This window comes from Oncorhynchus tshawytscha, unplaced genomic scaffold (genome assembly GCF_018296145.1).
Source record: "Oncorhynchus tshawytscha isolate Ot180627B unplaced genomic scaffold, Otsh_v2.0 Un_contig_607_pilon_pilon, whole genome shotgun sequence".
NCBI classification, from domain to species: Eukaryota; Metazoa; Chordata; class Actinopteri; order Salmoniformes; family Salmonidae; genus Oncorhynchus; species Oncorhynchus tshawytscha.
In genome coordinates, this window is record NW_024608462.1 from 17161 (window position 1) to 40000 (window position 22840).

At 47.5% G+C, this 22840-nt stretch overlaps 2 protein-coding genes and 1 long non-coding RNA gene across 55 annotated transcripts in view; 1 reads left to right on the plus strand and 2 right to left on the minus strand.

Annotated features, from left to right (window-relative positions):
* LOC112242255 (protein PHTF2-like) overlaps nucleotides 1-11340 on the plus strand; it is a gene marked incomplete at its 5' end in the record, with an annotated part of 28116 nt that extends 16776 nt beyond the window's left edge. For 4 of the 50 annotated variants that reach the window (XM_042313190.1, XM_042313240.1, XM_042313237.1 and 1 more), the window contains 16 exon segments: nucleotides 445-666; nucleotides 1033-1173; nucleotides 1623-1895; nucleotides 2044-2175; nucleotides 3296-3388; nucleotides 3515-3670; nucleotides 6504-6599; nucleotides 6703-6828; nucleotides 6956-7945; nucleotides 8023-8045; nucleotides 8147-8335; nucleotides 8494-8516; nucleotides 8902-8970; nucleotides 9013-9270; nucleotides 9459-9486; nucleotides 9612-11340. In XM_042313190.1, the coding sequence (XP_042169124.1) occupies nucleotides 445-666; nucleotides 1033-1173; nucleotides 1623-1895; nucleotides 2044-2175; nucleotides 3296-3388; nucleotides 3515-3670; nucleotides 6504-6599; nucleotides 6703-6828; nucleotides 6956-6976 (1260 nt within the window). 50 annotated transcript variants of the gene reach the window in all.
* Nucleotides 11341-15918: 4578 nt separating this feature from the next.
* Nucleotides 15919-17245, minus strand: LOC121843551. 4 transcript variants are annotated; one of them, XR_006081628.1, is made up of 4 exons: nucleotides 17196-17245; nucleotides 16491-16639; nucleotides 16127-16367; nucleotides 15919-16041 (listed from the first exon to the last, which is right to left on the minus strand). It is a non-coding gene; the product is annotated as an uncharacterized LOC121843551 (long non-coding RNA). The 4 variants fall into 4 exon arrangements; XR_006081627.1 differs by lacking the exon at nucleotides 17196-17245 and adding an exon at nucleotides 16891-16935; XR_006081626.1 differs by lacking the exon at nucleotides 17196-17245 and adding an exon at nucleotides 16707-16883.
* A 129-nt stretch (nucleotides 17246-17374) lies between these two features.
* LOC121843550 (proline-rich protein 5-like) overlaps nucleotides 17375-22840 on the minus strand; it is a gene marked incomplete at its 5' end in the record, with an annotated part of 23248 nt that continues 17782 nt past the window's right edge. The window contains 2 exon segments of the mRNA XM_042313189.1: nucleotides 17375-18287; nucleotides 20154-20295. Of these exon segments, the coding sequence (XP_042169123.1) occupies nucleotides 17653-18287; nucleotides 20154-20295 (777 nt within the window).

The window sequence follows — 22840 nt, forward strand, 5'->3', positions numbered from 1 at the left end:
CCGACTCAGTTACACCAGCTCTGTCAGGAGGAATGGGCCAAAATTCACCCACCTTATTGTGGGAAGCTGGTGGAAGGCTACCCGAAACGTTTGACCCAAGTTAAACAATTTAAAGGCAAATACTAATTGAGTGTATGTAAACTTCTGACCCACTGGGAATGTGAAATAAAAGCTGAAATAAATCATTCTCTCTACTGATATTCTGACATTTCACATTCTTAAAATAAAGTGGTGATCCTAACTGACCTAAGACAGGGCATTTTCACTAGGATTAAATGTCAGGAATTGTGGAAAAACTGAGTTTAAATGTATTTGGCTAAGGTGTATGTAAACTTCCGACTTCAACTGTACATACACACACAGTGTGGGTACACTTAGCTACATCACACACGCACACATTTCCACCCCCTACACACACACACACACTCACCCCCCTCTCTCTAGGAGACTCCTAAGTCCGGTACCAGCTGTAGTTCTCGGTGCTCCAGCCTGCGGACCCAGGACTCAGAGAGCACCAGACACGAGTCAGAGACAGAGGACCTGCTGTGGGAGGACTTCCTGCACTGTGCTGAGTGTCGCTCCTCGTGCACCAGCGAGACAGAGGGAGAGGGAGCTGCAGTCTGCCCTGCTACCAAGAAGGAGTACAGAGATGACCCCTTTCACCAGGTGGGTTAGAGGTCAAAGGTTAGGAGTTAGGGTTAGACGTGTGATGTTAGGGTTTGCCAGAGGGAGAGGGAGCTGCAGTCTGCCCTGCTACCAAGGAGAACAGAGATGACCCTTTCACCCTGTTTATCAGGGGTTAGAGATCAAAGGTCAAAGGTTAGCGAAGGAGGGGGTAAGTGTGGGACTGAGCTTGCAATAAAATGGTTGCAACATTAATTAAGAGGTTTTGGTGGTAGCGTGAATGTTCCTATTTATCTGATTTTGTTGTCACTATGTGTTCTGACGTAACCGTGGTCATATTGACCTCGTCAATGAGGATGATCAGCCTCAAACCCTCAGCGTGTAACGGTAGTTATTGTGTTGATCTAGTTGTGTCCTCTACAGGGTCATACGTGGCTACACAGCACCAACCCAGGTCTGGAGCGGGTCAGTGCCATCGTCTGGGAGGGGAACGACTGTAAGAAGGCTGACATGTCTGTCCTGGAGATCAGCGGTATGATCATGAACAGGGTGAGTAACAGCCAGGGCCTTGATACTGTTGTCAGGGATGACATCTGCTGTGGCCTGGAACACACCTCCATCAGCCACCTGGGGGATTTTTCTCAACTAGAATGTTAATGAATGCAGATTGGACTCCATGATATTGGAAGGCACTTATATATGTATATATTATATATACCACGTTTCTCTCAGATCACTTTACATTCTCTATAACCAATGACATGAAAAATAGAAATAATGGCTGTCTCTCTCCTGTCTCTTTCCCTCCATCTATCTATCCTCTCCCTCCATCCATCTCTCCCTTCCCTCTATCTCTCCATCCATCTCTCTATTCCCTCTATCTCTCCCTCCCTCCATCTCTCTTTCCCTCCCTCCCTCTCCTGTCTCTCCATCTCTCTTGTCTCTCCACCCCCTCCCTCCCTCCCTCCATCTCTCCCTCCCGTCTCTCCATCCTCCAGGTCAACCTGTACACCCCAGGTATTGGCTACCAGGTCTTTGGTAACCTGGTGTCAGTGACTCTGGGCCTGACGCCCTTCGCCTACAGGCTGTCTCAGTACAAGGACCTGGAACAGCTGACACAGCTCTCAGCCAATGAGCTCATCTCTGTGGCGTTCGGCTCCTCCTCCGACGTCATGGTGATCACCATGGTAACGCTCAGCTTCATGGTGCGCGTCTGTCTCATCTGGCTCTTCTTCTTCCTGCTCAGCGTGGCCGAGAGGACATACAAACAGGTGTGTGTGTGTTTTCCAGGTTCTTTCATCTTAATTACAGATCAATATTGACCATTGATTGTTACATGAAGACATTCTGAAGACGTTTTATTTCTAAAGGTCTTATCACTTACACGTATACTGTGTGTGTGTGTGTTGGACCTGACAGAGGCTGCTATTCGCCAAGCTGTTTGGTCACCTGACGTCGGCACGGCGAGCCAGGAAGTCAGAGGTGCCTCACTTCCGTCTGAAGAAAGTCCAGAACATTAAGATGTGGCTCTCTCTGCGCTCATATCTCAAGGTGTGTTCTATGTTCTACTACTGGTTGTTGTTCCATCATGCCTACCTGAACCTCCCCTCTGTGTCGTTCCATCATGCCTACCTGAACCTCCCCTCTGTGTCGTTCCATCATGCCTACCTGAACCTCCCCTCTGTGTTGTTCCATCATGCCTACCTGAACCTCCCCTCTGTGTCGTTCCATCATGCCTACCTGAACCTCCCCTCTGTGTTGTGTTCCATCATGCCTACCTGAACCTCCCCTCTGTGTCGTTCCATCATGCCTACCTGAACCTCCCCTCTGTGTCGTTCCATCATGCCTACCTGAACCTCCCCTCTGTGTCGTTCCATCATGCCTACCTGAACCTCCCCTCTGTGTCGTTCCATCATGCCTACCTGAACCTCCCTCTGTGTCGTTCCATCATGCCTACCTGAACCTCCCTCTGTGTCGTTCCATCATGCCTACCTGAACCTCCCCCTGTTCCATCAACCTGAACCTCCCCTCTGTGTCGTTCCATCATGCCTACCTGAACCTCCCCTCTGTGTCGTTCCATCATGCCTACCTGAACCTCCCCTCTGTGTCGTTCCATCATGCCTACCTGAACCTCCCCTCTGTGTCGTTCCATCATGCCTACCTGAACCTCCCCTCTGTGTCGTTCCATCATGCCTACCTGAACCTCCCCTCTGTGTTGTTCCATCATGCCTACCTGAACCTCCCCTCTGTGTCGTTCCATCATGCCTACCTGAACCTCCCTCTGTGTCCATGATGTGTTGTTCCATCATGCCTACCTGAACCTCCCCTCTGTGTCCATGAGATGTGTTGTTCCATCATGCCTACCTGAAACTCCCCTCTGTGTCCATGAGGAGGTGTGTTGTTCCATCATGCCTACCTGAACCTCCCCTCTGTGTCCATGAGATGTGTTGTTGTTCCATCATGCCTACCTGAACCTCCCCTCTGTGTCCATGAGATGTGTTGTTCCATCATGCCTACCTGAACCTCCCCTCTGTGTCCATGAGATGTGTTGTTGTTCCATCATGCCTACCTGAACCTCCCCTCTGTGTCCATGAGGAGATGTGTTGTGTGTGATAGACGTGGGTGGATAAGTGTGTTTGTCCAACTAAAGTATTTAAAATGTGTGTTACAGAGAAGGGGTCCTCAGCGGTCGGTGGATGTGATCGTGTCCTCTGCCTTCCTCCTCACCCTCTCCGTAGTCTTCATCTGCTGTGCTCAGGTCAGCGTGAGTCACCATTCTCAGCCTGCTTACAGTCCTTGTCTGTTTTGCTCTAATACAGTTGGTAATGGTGTGAATGCTGTTTGAGTGGGACGAGCGTTAAAACAAGCTCTTCTCTCCTCCTCCCTGTAGTTGCTCCATATCCACCACACCTTCCTGGAGTGTCACTATAACTGGGAGCTGGTGATCTGGTGTTCCTCTCTGTCTCTCTTCCTGCTCCGCTTTGTTACCCTGGGCTCAGAGACCAGCAAGAAGTACAGCAACACCTCCATCTTACTGACAGAACAGGTAGACAGGCTCAGAGACCAGCAACACCTCCATCTTACTGACAGAACAGGTAGACAGGCTCAGAGACCAACACCTCCATCTTACTGACAGAACAGGTAGACAGGCTCAGAGACCAACACCTCCATCTTACTGACAGAACAGGTAGACAGGCTCAGAGACCAACACCTCCATCTTACTGACAGAACAGCTAGACAGGCTCAGAGACCAACACCTCCATCTTACTGACAGAACAGCTAGACAGGCTCAGAGACCAACACCACCATCTTACTGACAGAACAGCTAGACAGGCTCAGAGACCAACACCTCCATCTTACTGACAGAACAGGTAGACAGGCTCAGAGACCAACACCTCCATCTTACTGACAGAACAGCTAGACAGGCTCAGAGACCAGCAACACCTCCATCTTACTGACAGAACAGGTAGACAGGCTCAGAGACCAACACCTCCATCTTACTGACAGAACAGGTAGACAGGCTCAGAGACCAACACCTCCATCTTACTGACAGAACAGGTAGACAGGCTCAGAGACCAACACCTCCATCTTACTGACAGAACAGGTAGACAGGCTCAGAGACCAACACCTCCATCTTACTGACAGAACAGGTAGACAGGCTCAGAGACCAACACCTCCATCTTACTGACAGAACAGGTAGACAGGCTCAGAGACCAACACCTCCATCTTACTGACAGAACAGGTAGACAGGCTCAGAGACCAACACCTCCATCTTACTGACAGAACAGGTAGACAGGCTCAGAGACCAACACCTCCATCTTACTGACAGAACAGGTAGACAGGCTCAGAGACCAACACCTCCATCTTACTGACAGAACAGGTAGACAGGCTCAGAGACCAACACCTCCATCTTACTGACAGAACAGGTAGACAGGCTCAGAGACCAACACCTCCATCTTACTGACAGAACAGGTAGACAGGCTCAGAGACCAACACCTCCATCTTACTGACAGAACAGGTAGACAGGCTCAGAGACCAACACCTCCATCTTACTGACAGAACAGGTAGACAGGCTCAGAGACCAACACCTCCATCTTACTGACAGAACAGGTAGACAGGCTCAGAGACCAACACCTCCATCTTACTGACAGAACAGGTAGACAGGCTCAGAGACCAACACCTCCATCTTACTGACAGAACAGGTAGACAGGCTCAGAGACCAACACCTCCATCTTACTGACAGAACAGCTAGACAGGCTCAGAGACCAACACCTCCATCTTACTGACAGAACAGGTAGACAGGCTCAGAGACCAACACCTCCATCTTACTGACAGAACAGCTAGACAGGCTCAGAGACCAACACCACCATCTTACTGACAGAACAGGTAGACAGGCTCAGAGACCAACACCTCCATCTTACTGACAGAACAGGTAGACAGGCTCAGAGACCAACACCTCCATCTTACTGACAGAACAGGTAGACAGGCTCAGAGACCAACACCTCCATCTTACTGACAGAACAGGTAGACAGGCTCAGAGACCAACACCTCCATCTTACTGACAGAACAGGTAGACAGGCTCAGAGACCAACACCTCCATCTTACTGACAGAACAGGTAGACAGGCATGGAGGGAGGTACACACGCAACTGGTATCGTTATAGCAAGACTTTGGAAGTTCGCCAATTAATACGGAGGAAGAACTAGCAGATGTACCACACTTGCTAACTTGTGTAGTTACATAGGAACACATGTTAAGTGACAAAAGGTTCATCCATTTTGAATGTTATATTGTTTTTGTGCACCTCTGAGTGATGTTCTATCGTCTCCATGGGTCATTTCATGTTTTCATGTGTATCTGAGTTATTGGCGTTCAAGCAGGCCGGTAAAAGTAGCACCGTGATAGTCGCTCTCACTACACTGGAAGTTAATAGGAATATGACTTTTAGATCGCGAAAACATCTATCATACATGTCAGATTTCAATACTGGCCTATGTTTTAACTTGGGAGGAGGTCTTCTCTCGAATGAGCCATTGATCATATTTTTGCTATATTTCTACCTTGAGAAATGTGTAATTTAATGCAGGGTCTAGCATATTTGTCTGCCTCTTTATAGTCCAGGGTGCATTGCATGGCAGAGATATAATATCTTATAACGCCCCACCCAGTAGACCGTCGACCAATCGCGTTCACGTTGTCATGCTGCGTAACGCGGTTGCTAAGCTAATCACGCAATCCCTTCTCAAAGGCCATGTATTTGTCGAGAAACGTACCTATTCTTCACGATTCCAAATGTATACGATATTACAGATGGCAAGTTAATTATCTCACATCTTGGAAAATATTTGTAATGTTGTACTTATTGTTGACGAAATTCGTGCTGATTTCGGGGTTTTGAGATAGAGCCCAGTAGACTCATTCACTCCTTGAAGGAGAGCGCTCCTTGTCCCAGAATCACCCAGAATGCATCGCATAGGCAACGTTTCCCATCTCCTCAAAAGTATATCTGCCGTTGCGAATGTTAGACTCCATCTGCAGATTAAACATGGTGAGATTGTAGGCGAGTTTAAAGCTAACTGGCTACTTTACATGCTGATATTGTCTTTGGTATAAATTGTGTGTTTGCTTGCTATATAGCCAGCCAGCCCATGGAGAGAGCATTGCATTGTGGATCTTGTAGTCAACTTGAGCTGCAACAGATTTCCACAACTATTTTCCATGTTACTACCAACCTTATTATAACGCCAAAATGAAACATTGATTCACAAAAATATTCTCACATGTTAGTGTTATTTAACACTGTAAATGAAAGGAATGAGTGGTTTGGGGAGGATATTTCCTTTAAGGCTCAACTTCTATTGACTAACTGTTTTCACCAGATTAATCTGTACCTGAAGATGGAGAAGAAACCAAACAAGAAGGAGGATTTGACATTAGTCAACAACGTACTGAAGCTGGCCACCAAGCTATTGAAGGTACGGCAAGCTCCATCTCTATTTGTCCTCTCTCTCTTTATCTCCATTATTAATCTCTCCCCCTCCCTCCATTCTCCCCCTCCTACCTCCTCTCACTCCCCAGGAGTTGGATGCTCCGTTCAGGCTGTATGGTCTGACGATGAACCCTCTGCTCTACAACATCACCCAGGTGGTCATCCTGTCTGCTGTGTCTGGGGTCATCAGTGACCTACTGGGCTTCAACCTGAAGGTAACGTGTGTGTGTGTGTGTGTGTGTGTGTGGTACTTATACACCAGTTTATTTGAAATGGAGTTGATTTGTTGAGTGTGTAGACATCAGTATGAAGGAAGAACTTACCACACCTTTCTGTCCTCAGCTCTGGAAGATCAAATCATGACAGTAAGCTGATCAGGTCACCGCTGGCTCTGGAAGATGTGATACATTCTCTCACCACACAGGGGCGCTGTTGTCCTTTCGCTCACGGACTGACTGGGCTTCCCTGTAACTATGGTCTGACGGACAAACAGCCCCATTCTCAGAGTTCATAACGGGGTGCTTACATTTCACTTGTGCAATTCAAGATATATTTATTTTACCCTTTCAGTATTTTTTATTTTTGTTGTTGAAAAAGTTACAAAATGTTATTTTAAGCTATACAGGTTTTGTGTTCTCAGAGGGATGGGATCAAAACACAGCAAGATGACAATTCAGTTAAAAAGGTAAAAGAGTTCCATCCCTTCAGACTAGTAAGGACAATGTGCATTATAATGCAGCTGTTTTAGTTTGTAGACTGTGACACACAAACACAGTCATTTCACTGTGAGAACTGCAACGAGTAGTTGTTTCCGATCATAGACGGACTGTAATAATAATAATGTGTTTTAAAGCCGACATGCACACAAACAGGTTGTACTTTCTGGTCAATTCCATGTAGGCTTTTTTGTTGTTGCTTTTGACGACAACAACAGTTCACCAACGTTCAGAATAGATGAACAACGTTTCTGTGCGTTTGGCGTTTCTAATGATAAGCTAAGTGACGGCTGTAGTGGAGAGATAGAGGCAGGATAAAACACAACACATCACTCAAATGATTGGTGAGAAAATATGTGAGGTACTGTACTGGCTAGATGGGAGGTACTGTACTGGCTAGATGGGAGGTACTGTACTGGCTAGATGGGAGGTACTGTACTGGCTAGATGGGAGGTACTGTACTGTACTGGCTAGATGGGAGGTACTGTACTGTACTGGCTAGATGGGAGGTACTGTACTGTACTGGCTAGATGGGAGGTACTGTACTGTACTGGCTAGATGGGAGGTACTGTACTGGCTAGATGGGAGGTACTGTACTGGCTAGATGGGAGGTACTGTACTGGATTAGATGGGAGGTACTGTACTGTGGACTGGCTAGATGGGAGGGACTGTACTGTACTGGCTAGATGGGAGGTACTGTACTGGCTAGATGGGAGGTACTGTACTGGCTAGATGGGAGGTACTGTACTGGCTAGATGGGAGGTACTGTACTGTCCTGGCTAGATGGGAGTACTGTACTGTCCTGGCTAGATGGGAGGTACTGTACTGGCTAGATGGGAGGTACTGTACTGGCTAGATGGGAGGTACTGTACTGGCTAGATGGGAGGTACTGTACTGATTAGATGGGAGGTACTGTACTGGCTGGATGGGAGGTACTGTACTGGCTAGATGGGAGGTACTGTACTGGCTAGATGGGAGGTACTGTACTGATTAGATGGGAGGTACTGTACTGGCTGGATGGGAGGTACTGTACTGGCTAGGCTAGATGGGAGGTACTGTACTGTCCTGGCTAGATGGGAGGTACTGTACTGTCCTGGCTAGATGGGAGGTACTGTACTGTCCTGGCTAGATGGGAGGTACTGTACTGTCCTGGCTAGATGGGAGGTACTGTACTGGCTAGATGGGAGGTACTGTACTGGCTGGATGGGAGGTACTGTACTGGCTAGATGGGAGGTACTGTACTGTCCTGGCTGGATGGGAGGTACTGTACTGGCTAGATGGGAGGTACTGTACTGTACTGGCTAGATGGGAGGTACTGTCCTGGTACTGTTAGATGGGAGGTACTGTACTGTCCTGGCTAGATGGGAGGTACTGTACTGGCTAGATGGGAGGTACTGTACTGTACTGGCTGGCTGGATGGGAGGTACTGTACTGGAGGTACTGTACTGTACTGGCTAGATGGGAGGTACTGTACTGTACTGGCTAGATGGGGGAGGTACTGTACTGGCTAGATGGGAGGTACTGTACTGGCTAGATGGGAGGTACTGTACTGGCTATGGGATGGCTAGAGAGGTACTGTACTGGCTAGATGGGAGGTACTGTACTGGCTAGATGGGAGGTACTGTACTGGCTAGATGGGAGGTACTGTACTGGCTAGATGGGAGGTACTGTACTGGCTGGGAGGTACTGTACTGGCTAGATGGGAGGTACTGTACTGGCTAGATGGGAGGTACTGTACTGGCTAGATGGTAGGTACTGTACTGGCTAGATGGGAGGTACTGTACTGGCTAGATGGGAGGTACTGTACTGGCTAGATGGGAGGTACTGTACTGGCTAGATGGTAGGTACTGTACTGGCTAGATGGTAGGTACTGTACTGTACTGGCTAGATGGGAGGTACTGTACTGGCTAGATGGGAGGTACTGTACTGGCTAGATGGGAGGTACTGTACTGGCTAGATGGGGTACTGTAGGTACTGTACTGGCTAGATGGGTAGGTACTGTACTGGCTAGATGGGAGGTACTGTACTGGCTAGATGGGAGGTACTGGATGTACTGTACTGGCTAGATGGGAGGTACTGTACTGGCTAGATGATGGGAGGTACTGTATACTGTACTGGCTAGATGGGAGGTACTGTACTGTATTGGCTAGATGGGAGGTACTGTACTGTACTGGCTAGATGGGAGGTACTGTACTGTATTGGCTAGATGGGAGGGTACTGGTTAGATGGGAGGTACTGTACTGGCTAGATGTACTGGATGTACTGTATTGGCTAGATGGGAGGTACTGTACTGTATTGGCTAGATGGGAGGTACTGTACTGGCTAGATGGGAGGTACTGTACTGGCTAGATGGGAGGTACAGTACTGTACTGGCTAGATGGGAGGTACTGTACTGTATTGGCTAGATGGGAGGTACTGTACTGGCTAGATGGGAGGTACTGTACTGGCTAGATGAGAGGTACTGTACTGGCTAGATGAGAGGTACTGTACTGGCTAGATGAGAGGTACAGTACTGGCTAGATGAGAGGTACAGTACTGTATTGGCTAGAAGGGATGTACTGTACTGGCTGGGAATATGTAAACCTAGCCAACATATCTGGGTTAGTATTCTATATGTGAAATTGAGACATCCAGGCCCGCTAGCAAAACGGTGTGTGGCTGAACATTGTTAACTATGTTACTCGTATAATGATCATTTGGGGGGAGGTGTTTATGTTTGTCCTGGTACACACTTGTACAAGTCTGTAATGGAAATGTGTTTCTTACATACTGAGACCCTGAGGGAGTGGGGTCGCGACCTTTTATGGTGATACCATTCAGTATTGGCTTCTGTACTCCCAACCCTATTTTGTAAACCAGACACAGTGACGTGTGCAGTCTGGTTGAAATACTGCTATTCAGGCCTGTGAGCCGTCATCACAACCTCGTCAACATGTTGCTTTTTCTCGCCCTCCTTCCCTCGTTTACTGTTTTACGTTGCAGCCGTCATCACAACCTCGTCAACATGTTGCTTTTTCTCGCCCTCCTTCCCTCGTTTACTGTTTTACGTTGCAGCCGTCATCACAACCTCGTCAACATGTTGCTTTTTCTCGCCCTCCTTCCCTCGTTTACTGTTTTACGTTGCAGCCGTCATCACAACCTCGTCAACATGTTGCTTTTTCTCGCCCTCCTTCCCTTGTTTACTGTTTTACGTTGCAGCCGTCATCACAACCTCGTCAACATGTTGCTTTTTCTCGCCCTCCTTCCCTCGTTTACTGTTTTACGTTACGTGGTTTTCTCACAGCGCATTTGAGTTAATTCAATGGTTAGACTGTATTTCAAGCAATAACTCGTAGCGCAACACACAACGTGTTTGTATTATAGTTGGAACGAAGAGGTCCCAGGTCTTAGTCGCTGTTCACACAGTCGATGTTCGTCGCTACAGTTCGGAATGCCTGAACATGTGCACTTTAAAGTAGTGTACGGAAACAATGTTACGTGTTTCAATGTCACACAAACCATTGTAGTTGTTATTGCTTTGGTACTTTTTGCCGTGGCTCAGTCTGTGTGAAGATGACCAAAGTGCTTTTTATTTGCTGGATAAAACTGTATTATTAACACAAAATAACTGTTTCGGTTTCATATTATTGGAAATGCTTTAAGAAAACATGGTGTTGCCTCATCTTTTCCTTTGTTGATGTTGTGAAGATTGTCCCTCATGTTTTGTGGTTGCGAGAGAAAAGACACAATTTGCAGTCACTTGAGTCTGAAAAAAATGTATTTACAAAATGACTCTGAACCTGTCTGAAATGCCATCCTGATCCCTAGTGCACCAGAGCCCTGGTCAAAAGTAGTGCACTACGTAGGGAATAGGGTGACATTTCCGACGCACACTTGTTTGCGTTGTGATTCCGTTTTCAAAGGAAGTCTGCATATTTATGTTGAAGAGAAGAACAACTTTTAGTGAGCTGGTCTGTTTCCTCAGTTCTAGGTGTTTATAAGGAAAATAAAAATGGACACTGTGTCACTCAACTTCTAGTTTCTTCCTTCGTACATCATATGAGCAAAACAACAGTTTAGATTCCTACCTTTCATCATGGCTGCGTACCAATACCTATTCCCTATATAGTGCACTACTTTTGACCAGAGCCCTATGGGTCCTGTTCAAAAGAAGTGCACTACGTAGGGAATATGGTGCCATTTAGGATGCAGATCATAATTCATTCCTTGTAAATCACTTTCTTCACTTAAAACCTATTTCGTATACGTTACATGTCTTCATACACACCACCCCTTGTAGAGACACACCACCCCTTGTAGAGACACTCGGTCAAATCAAGAGATCGTATCTCTTGATGGGAATCATCATTGAAATAAACTGACATGTAAATAATGTCCATCTGGACACACATCAGCAATCAGCCTGAACAGAACCAATGTCTGTCTGGACACACATCAGCACTCAGCCTGAACAGAACCAATGTCTGTCTGGACACACATCAGCACTCAGCCTGAACAGAACCAATGTCCACCTGGACACACATCAGCACTCAGCCTGAACAGAACCAATGTCCATCTGGACACACATCAGCCTGAACAGAACCAATGTCAATGTCTGAACAGGACCAATGTCCATCTGGACACACATCTGACCAATGATCACACATCATCTGGCCTGAACATGAATCTGGACACAATGTCTGAACAGAACCAATGTCTATCTGGACACACGTCCGCCTGAACAGGACCAATGTCCATCTGGATACACATCAGCCTGAACAGAACCAATGTCTATCTGGACACACATCCGCCTGAACAGGACCAATGTCCATCTGGACACACATCAACCTGAACAGGACCAATGTCTATCTGGACACACATCCGCCTGAACAGGACCAATGTCCATCTGGACACACATCAGCCTGAACAGAACCAATGTCTATCTGGACACACATCAGCCTGAACAGAACCAATGTCCATCTGGACACACATCAGCCTGAACAGAACCAATGTCCATCTGGACACACATCAGCCTGAACAGAACCAATGTCCATCTGGACACACATCAGCCTGAACAGAACCAATGTCCATCTGGACACATCACCTGAACAGAACCAATGTCCTGGACACAGAACAACCAATGTCCATCTGGACACACATCAGCCTGAACAGAACCAATGTCCATCTGAACAGAACCAATGTCTGTCTGGACACACATCAGCACTCAGCCTGAACAGAACCAATGTCCATCTGGACACACATCAGCCTGAACAGAACCAATGTCCATCTGGACACACATCAGCCTGAACAGAACCAATGTCCATCTGGACACACATCAGCCTGAACAGAACCAATGTCCATCTGGACACACATCAGCCTGAACAGAACCAATGTCCATCTGGACACACATCAGCCTGAACAGAACCAATGTCCATCTGGACACACATCAGCCTGAACAGAACCAATGTCCATCTGGACACATCAGCCTGAACAGAACCAATGTCCATCTGGACACACATCAGCCTGAACAGGACCAATGGGAACAAAAAGAAAAGAGCTGTAGAAAGTTACTCATCTTAATAAAAATCTGTATAGAAATTTTACCTTTGGAAAAATCAAGTGTGATACTTGCTATTTAGGCAATGTGATGGTGCCTTCGGAAAGTATTCAGTCCCCTTGACTTTTTCCACATTTTGTCACATTACAGCCTTATTCTAAAATAGATTTTTTTTAAACAATTCCTCAGCAATCTACACACACTACCCCATAATGACAAAGCAAAATGGGCTTTTTTTGTGCTAATTTATAAAAGTAGAATACAAGTTTATTTACATAAGTATTCAGACCCTTTGTTATGAGACTTGAAATTGAGCTCAGGTGCATCCTGTTTCCATTGATCATCCTTGAGATGTTTCTACAACTTGATTGGAGTCCACCTGTGGTAAATTCAATTGATTGGACATGATTTGGAAAGGCACACAGCTGTCTATATAAAGGTCCCACAGATGTCAGAGCAAAAACCAAGCCATGAGGTTGAAGGAATTGTCCGTAGAGCTCAGAGACAGGATTGTGTCGAGATCTGGGGAAGGGTACCAAAAAATGTATGCAGCATTGAAGGTCCCCAAGAACACAGTGGCCTCCATCATTCTTAAATGGAAGAATTTTGGAACCACCAAGACTCTTCCTAGAGCTGGCCGCCCATCCAAACTAAGCAATCGAGGGAGAAGGGCCTTGGTCAGGGAGGTGACCAAGAACCTGATGGTCACTCTGACAGAGCTCCAGAGTTCCTCTGTAGAGATGGGAGAACTTTCCAGAAGGACAACCATCTCTGCAGCACTCCACCAATCAGACCTTTTATGGTAGAGTGGCCAGATGGAAGCCACTAACTACTCAGTATAAAGACACATGACAGCCCGCTTGGAGTTTGCCAAAAGGACTCAGACCATGAGAAACAAGAAGTTAGTCCTAAAGACCATGAGAAACAAGATTATCTGGTCTGATGAAACCAAGATTGAACTCTTTGGCCTGAATGCCAAGTGTCACGTCTGGGGGAAACCTGGCACCATCCCTACAGTGAAACATGGTGGTGGCAGCATCATGCTGTGGGGATGTTTTTCAGCGGCAGGGACTGGGAGACTAGTCAGGATCGAGGGAAAGATGAACGGAGCAAAGTACAGAGAGATCCTTGATGAAAATCTGCTCCATAACGCTCAGGACCTCAGACTGGGGCGAAGGTTCACCTTCCAACAGGACAACGACCCTAAGCACACAGCCAAGACAACGCAGTAGTGGCTTCGGGACAAGTCTCTGAATGTCCTTGTGTGGCCCTGCCAGAGCCCGGACTTGAACCCGATTGAACATCATGGAATAATCTACAATCTGTGCTTCATCTAGATATGTTAGTGCCACTGAATGCATTTAACATATTGGGAGACTGTTACGGAGGAGTGTAAATGCTTTTTTTTAGGCTGGATCATGTTGTTGTATGTTTTAATTCTGTAATGTATTGATTGTTGCTGCCTTCTTGGCCAGCTTTCCCTTGAAAAAGAGACTCTGGGTCTCAATGGGCTTTTCCTGGTTAAATAAAACATCTCTGGAGAGACCTGAAAATAGTTTTTGCAGCAATGCTCCCCAACCTGGCATTGCAGGTCCTCTCAAGCAGAGAAGAATGGGAGAAAGTCCCCAAATACGGGTGTACCAAGCTTGTATCGTCATACCCAAGAAGACTTGATGCTGTAATCGCTGCCAAAGGTGCTTCAACAAAGTACTGAGTAAAGGTCTGAATACTTATGTAAATTTCATTTTTTATTTGTCATAAATTAGCAAACCTTTTTTTTTTTTACGGTTTTTGCTTTGTCAATATGGGGGTATTGTGTGTGAATTGATGAGGGGGAAAAAACACAATTTAATACATTTTAGAATAAAGTTGTAACTGAAGAACATTTGGAAAAAGTCAAGGGGTCTGAATACTTTCCGAAGGGTCAGGTGACAATTTCAATCACGCTATACAGCAGATCTTCAGCACTACGGATTGAATCAAGCCCAGGATCTTGAACAGACCAACAAAAATTCTGCATTAAATGTCAAGTTTGAGTTGAGGTTGCGTTTGACATAATCATGAGATCAAATCAGAATGACTTGTCCATCAAATGCTACAATAATTAATGGCAATACATTTGAATGTGTCATTGTTTTTAGAAAATCATAAAACCAACTCCATAAATTGTACATGGCTGTGTCACACAAGGTCATTTAGAATACAAAACGATCTTACTAAATCATTAGTTGAGAGAAGGCATGTGTTTAACTATTTAGATCGTCGTAAGAAGAGCTAGAAGTGTGAGAGTCTGTGGCTTTGAGGTTCATTTCCTACCTTCAACCATAGAGGTTTATGGGTTCAAATCTTAGGTTTGAGTTATTGGTAATTTCAGCAAATCTCAATGTGAAAATGACAAAGAAAACAGTTAAGAGGTGTGAAGGAGTCTGGGGCTCTGGTGTAAAGATCTCACCCCATATGTTCAGGGTTGTAGGTTCAAGTCACAGCTCTGGATCAGGCTGTGTTGTGGTCATAAACCTCTGAGAAAGTAGACCCTTCATTTTCAAATGGATCTTTTTTTTTTAAACCTACAGGTCTACTTTTCCCAGAGGTTTTCCCCCATAACTGCTGCTGTTCACAGGAGGGGAAACCTCCAGTAGTTGTCACAGTCCTCCAGGCTTTGTCAGGAAACATACCTACGACCCCATGCTTATGGGGTGAGATCCTTACACTGAGCCACCAGATCCCTTCACATTCCAAAACACATCTCTTTGTGGATTTGACTCTGGCGCAGCAGGCACTTGCACATCCCGTCCACATGGGGGCGATGTTGAAGTAGAAACAAAGGCCCAGCCACAGATCACTGACGCAGAAATATCACCCAGGCCTACATGATACCTACTGCTTAAAATGAAGACATGTGAACACTATCTTATCTCCTCACCCCAGCACTGCCTCTTGAACAAGAGACATGTTTGCGAAAAGCAATGAACTCATGACCCCTGGTGAACCAGGTGTGGGTCATCCCAGAGAGCTCAGCTAGGTCTGATTGATTTCTTCTCCTTTCCACTGGGCCTTCCACAATACCTGAAGAGACACCTCAGACTGTTTCCTTTCCACTGGGCCTTTCACAAGACCTGAAGAGACACCTCAGACTGTTTCCTTTCCACTGGGCCTTCCACAAGACCTGAAGAGACCTCAGACTGTTTCCTTTCCACTGGGCCTTCCACAAGACCTGAAGAGTTTCCTTTCCACTGGGCCTTCCACAAGACCTGAAGAGACACCTCAGACTGTTTCCTTTCCACTGGGCCTTCCACAAGACCTGAAGAGACACCTCAGACTGTTTCCTTTCCACTGGGCCTTTTCACAAGACCTGAAGAGACACCTCAGACTGTTTCCTTTCCACTGGGCCTTTCACAAGACCTGAAGAGACACCTCAGACTGTTTCCTTTCCACTGGGCCTTCCACAAGACCTGAAGAGACACCTCAGACTGTTTCCTTTCCACTGGGCCTTTCACAAGACCTGAAGAGACACCTCAGACTGTTTCCTTTCCACTGGGCCTTCCACAAGACTTGAAGAGACACCTCAGACTGTTTCCTTTCAAGACTTGAAGAGACACCTCAGACTGTTTCCTTTCCACAAGACCTGAAGAGACACCTCAGACTGTTTCCTTTCCACTGGGCCTTCCACAAGACCTGAAGAGACACCTCAGACTGTTTCCTTCCACAAGACTTGAAGAGACACCTCAGACTGTTTCCTTTCCACTGGGCCTTTCACAAGACCTGAAGAGACACCTCAGACTGTTTCCTTTCCACCTGAAGAGACACCTCAGACTGCCTTCCACAAGACCTGAAGAGACACCTCAGACTGTTTCCTTCCACAATACCTGAAGAGACACCTCAGACTGTTTCCTTCCACAATACCTGAAGAGACACCTCAGACTGTTTCCTTCCACAATACCTGAAGAGACACCTCAGACTGTTTCCTTCCACAATACCTGAAGAGACACCTCAGACTGTTTCCTTCCACAAGACTGAAGAGACACCTCAGACTGTTTCCTTCCACAAGACCTGAAGAGACACCTCAGACTGTTTCCTTCCACAATACCTGAAGAGACACCTCAGACTGTTTCCTTCCACAATACTGAAGAGACACAGACTGAAGAGACACCTCAGACTGTTTCAGACTGTTTTCCACAATACCTGAAGAGACACCTCAGACTGTTTCCTTCCACAATACCTGAAGAGACACACTTCCACAAGACCTGAAGAGACACCTCAGACTGTTTCCTTCCACAAGACTTGAAGAGACACCTCAGACTGTTTCCTTCCACAATACCTGAAGAGACACCTCAGACTGTTTCCTTCCACAAGACTTGAAGAGACACCTCAGACTGTTTCCTTCCACAATACCTGAAGAGACACCTCAGACTGTTTCAAAGTTGTCAGTCACTGAGCATCAGCAATACAAACACAAAGAAATACAAATAAGTACAGTTTATCCTCAAAATGAAGCACTAGAAGTGAAAATCAAGCAAAATAAATGTTTAATAAAAGGGAATTTACTGTAGAAATATTCCATGAAAAATAGGCCCTAGAAAGAGCGGTGTGTTTTTAGAGACGACGGTGTGAGTGGAGTACAGATGGTGTCAGTACGTGTGATAATCCCTTGAGATTCATCAGACCTCTAGGGCTGCAAATCTCCAGACACTTTCTCACAAGTCACAGATTTTCCCAGAAATCAGTAGTGAATAAGCAGGCAATCACATAGATCATCCAACTGTGATTAGTTACCAGAAAACCCCAAATTACACCACACTCTGTCTACCACTCTCCCTGCTGTAACCAGAGGATGAAGAGTCTGAGCAGCTGTGGAGGGAGAAGTCTATGAAGATGCCATCAGGGTCAGAGTCCATAGAGTCCAGTATCTGATCTACCACTGTCTCCGGGCTGGAGGAACAGCTGGGGATCGACCCCGTCTCTGAGCCAGAGTGGACCTGACACAGAACAGAGGGGGACACCGTCGACTCCCCCCCGCCGTGGAGGAAGGGTCCTGGGGAGTGAGAGCCCTGAAAGATGGAGGGCTGGAGGTGGGACCCTAAAGACTCAGACCCCACAGACCCACAGAGATCCAGACTTCCACCACCTCCACCACAAACAACCCCTGTCAGGCTGAGCTCCTGCTCCAGGGAGGAGAGGCCCGGCTGGGCCGCGGAGGCCAGGGAGGAAGTGGTGCTGATGTCGTTGATGGCGCCTTCTTCCAGACAGGAAGTCATCTCGCAGACGGAATGGCGGCGGATGCCCATGCTGCTCACGGAGCCTGTCTCGGTATCATACTCCACCACAGGCGTCAACATGGGCACGTTGTAGGACTTGGAGCGCATCACCAGGTTCTTCACGGGGGCGTCGCCTGACTTGGGCCAGCACCGCTGCAGACGCTTTTCTGGAGAGAGGATAGGAGGAGGAGTGAAGAGGCATCAGGATAGGAGGAGGGGTGAAGAGGCATGAGGATAGGAGGAGGAGTGAAGAGGCATGAGGATAGGAGGAGGGGTGAAGAGGCATGAGGATAGGAGGAGGGGTGAAGAGGCATGAGGATAGGAGGAGGAGTGAAGAGGCATGAGGATAGGAGGAGGAGTGAAGAGGCATGAGGATAGGAGGAGGAGTGAAGAGGCATGAGGATAGGAGGAGGAGTGAAGAGGCATGAGGATAGGAGGAGGAGTGAAGAGGCATGAGGATAGGAGGAGGAGTGAAGAGGCATGAGGATAGGAGGAGGAGTGAAGAGGCATGAGGATAGGAGGAGGAGTGAAGAGGCATGAGGATAGGAGGAGGAGTGAAGAGGCATGAGGATAGGAGGAGGGTGAAGAGGCATGAGGATAGGAGGAGGGGTGAAGAGGCATGAGGATAGGAGGAGGGTGAAGAGGCATGAGGATAGGAGGAGTGAAGAGGCATGAGGATAGGAGGAGGAGTGAAGAGGCATGAGGATAGGAGGAGGAGTGAAGAGGCATGAGGATAGGAGGAGGAGTGAAGAGGCATGAGGATAGGAGGAGGAGTGAAGAGGCATGAGGATAGGAGGAGGAGTGAAGAGGCATGAGGATAGGAGGAGGAGTGAAGAGAGGCATGAGGATAGGAGGCATGAGGATAGGAGGGGTGAAGAGGCATGAGGATAGGAGGAGGAGTGAAGAGGCATGAGGATAGGAGGAGGGGTGAAGAGGCATGAGGATAGGAGGAGGGTGAAGAGGCATGAGGATAGGAGGAGGGGTGAAGAGGCATGAGGATAGGAGGAGGGGTGAAGAGACATGAGGATAGGAGGAGGGGTGAAGAGACATGAGGATAGGAGGAGGGGTGAAGAGACATGAGGATAGGAGGAGGGGTGAAGAGGCATGAGGATAGGAGGAGGGGTGAGGATAGGAGGAGGAGTGAGAGGGATGAGGATAGGAGGAGGAAGAGGGGGTGAGGATAGGAGGAGGAGTGAAGAGGGATGAGGATAGGAGGAGGGGTGAGGATAGGAGGAGGGGTGAAGAGGGATGAGGATAGGAGGAGGGGTGAGGATAGGAGGAGGAGGAAGAGGGATGAGGATAGGAGGAGGGGTGAAGAGGGATGAGGATAGGAGGAGGGGTGAAGAGGGATGAGGATAGGAGGAGGGGTGAAGAGGGATGAGGAGGAGGAGTGAAGAGGGATGAGGATAGGAGGAGGGGAAAGGGAGGGATAGGAGGAGGGTGAAGAGGGATGAGGATAGGAGGAGGGGTGAAGAGGGATGAGGATAGGAGGAGGAGGGGTGAAGGATAGGGATGAGGATAGGAGGAGGGGTGAAGAGGGATGAGGATAGGAGGAGGGGTGAAGGGATGAGGATAGGAGGAGGGGTGAAGAGGATGAGGATAGGAGGGGGTGAAGAGACATGAGGATAGGAGGAGGGGTGAGGATGAGGATAGGAGGAGGGGTGAAGAGGGATGAGGATAGGAGGAGGGGTGAAGAGGGATGAGGATAGGAGGAGGGGTGAAGAGGGATGAGGATAGGAGGAGGGGTGAGGATAGGAGGAGGGGTGAAGAGGGATGAGGATAGGAGGAGGGGTGAAGAGGGATGAGGATAGGAGGAGGGGTGAGGATAGGAGGAGGAGTGAAGAGGGATGAGGATGGTGGGATGGAGGGAGGGAGAGAGAAAGATGGAATGTGAAGAAGTGAAAAGGAGACAGACGTTGAGGCCGTCTAGACCCGTATAACACAGGAAACTAACAGCACAACAGCTGAACAGAGTAAAAATCATGCCTGATGAAATCTAAATCATTTAGCTGTATGAGTATCAGTCTAACTACCCAGTACGCAGGAGGAGTATTGCATTGAGGATCCGTCGTTGGAGTAGAGGCCGTGGGTTCCCAGGTATGGAGACACCACCTTCTGAACCAAAGCTTCCAGACGCAGGTACTCCTCAGTCACTCCTTTAGACTCATGGACACCCTGGAACACACACATCACAGTTAGTCCTCAGTCACTCCTTTAGACTCATGGACACCCTGGAACACACACATCACAGTTAGTCCTCAGTCACTCCTTTAGACTCATGGACACCCTGGAACACACACATCACAGTTAGTCCTCAGTCACTCCTTTAGACTCATGGACACCCTGGAACACACGCATCACAGTTAGTCCTCAGTCACTCCTTTAGACTCATAGACACCCTGGAACACACACATCACAGTTAGTCCTCAGTCACTCCTTTAGACTCATGGACACCCTGGAACACACACATCACAGTTAGTCCTCAGTCACTCCTTTAGACTCATGGACACCCTGGAACACACACATCACAGTTAGTCCTCAGTCACTCCTTTAGACTCATGGACACCCTGGAACACACGCATCACAGTTAGTCCTCAGTCACTCCTTTAGACTCATGGACACCCTGGAACACACACATCACAGTTAGTCCTCAGTCACTCCTTTACTCATGGACACTCTGGAACACACACATCACAGTTAGTCCTCAGTCACTCCTTTACTCATGGACACTCTGGAACACACACATCACAGTTAGTCCTCAGTCACTCCTTTAGACTCATGGACACCCTGGAACACACACATCACAGTTAGTCCTCAGTCACTCCTTTAGACTCATGGACACCCTGGAACACACACATCACAGTTAGTCCTCAGTCACTCCTTTAGACTCATGGACACCCTGGAACACACACATCACAGTTAGTCCTCAGTCACTCCTTTAGACTCATGGACACCCTGGAACACACACATCACAGTTAGTCCTCAGTCACTCCTTTAGACTCATGGACACCCTGGAACACACACATCACAGTTAGTCCTCAGTCACTCCTTTAGACTCATGGACACCCTGGAACACACACATCACAGTTAGTCCTCAGTCACTCCTTTAGACTCATGGACACCCTGGAACACACACATCACAGTTAGTCCTCAGTCACTCCTTTAGACTCATGGACACCCTGGAACACACACATCACAGTTAGTCCTCAGTCACTCCTTTAGACTCATGGACACCCTGGAACACACACATCACAGTTAGTCCTCAGTCACTCCTTTTACTCATGGACACCCTGGAACACACACATCACAGTTAGTCCTCAGTCACTCCTTTACTCATGGACACTCTGGAACACACAAATCACAGTTAGTCCTCAGTCACTCCTTTAGACTCATGGACACCCTGGAACACACACATCACAGTTAGTCCTCAGTCACTCCTTTAGACTCATGGACACCCTGGAACACACGCATCAGTTAGTCCTCAGTCACTCCTTTACTCATGGACACCCTGGAACACACACATCACAGTTAGTCCTCAGTCACTCCTTTACTCATGGACACTCTGGAACACACACATCACAGTTAGTCCTCAGTCACTCCTTTAGACTCATGGACACCCTGGAACACACACATCACAGTTAGTCCTCAGTCACTCCTTTAGACTCATGGACACCCTGGAACACACACATCACAGTTAGTCCTCAGTCACTCCTTTAGACTCATGGACACCCTGGAACACACACATCACAGTTAGTCCTCAGTCACTCCTTTAGACTCATGGACACCCTGGAACACACACATCACAGTTAGTCCTCAGTCACTCCTTTAGACTCATGGACACCCTGGAACACACACATCACAGTTAGTCCTCAGTCACTCCTTTAGACTCATGGACACCCTGGAACACACACATCACAGTTAGTCCTCAGTCACTCCTTTAGACTCATGGACACCCTGGAACACACATCAGTTAGTCCTCAGTCACTCCTTTAGACTCATGGACACCCTGGAACACACACATCACAGTTAGTCCTCAGTCACTCCTTTAGACTCATGGACACCCTGGAACACACACATCACAGTTAGTCCTCAGTCACTCCTTTAGACTCATGGACACCCTGGAACACACACATCACAGTTAGTCCTCAGTCACTCCTTTAGACTCATGGACACCCTGGAACACACACATCACAGTTAGTCCTCAGTCACTCCTTTAGACTCATGGACACCCTGGAACACACACATCACAGTTAGTCCTCAGTCACTCCTTTAGACTCATGGACACCCTGGAACACACACATCACAGTTAGTCCTCAGTCACTCCTTTAGACTCATGGACACCCTGGAACACACACATCACAGTTAGTCCTCAGTCACTCCTTTAGACTCATGGACACCCTGGAACACACACATCACAGTTAGTCCTCAGTCACTCCTTTAGACTCATGGACACCCTGGAAGACACACACACACACAGTGAGACTCCCACAGGACACCACACCTGCTGTACACTCAAAAATCAGTGCTTATCATTTGTCAACCACCTAAAATAAATCTGTCCTCAAACCATAACCATATTTGAGTCTATTGAAATCTTAGTTTCTGAGGAAATACATTGTCCATTAGAGGGCTCTGTGTTTGTTGTTTAGGATAGAACAGAAAGAAAGGGGGCAGGCTAAGAGCATGCAGAAAACACTGAGTAAATACTGAGCTGGAGGAA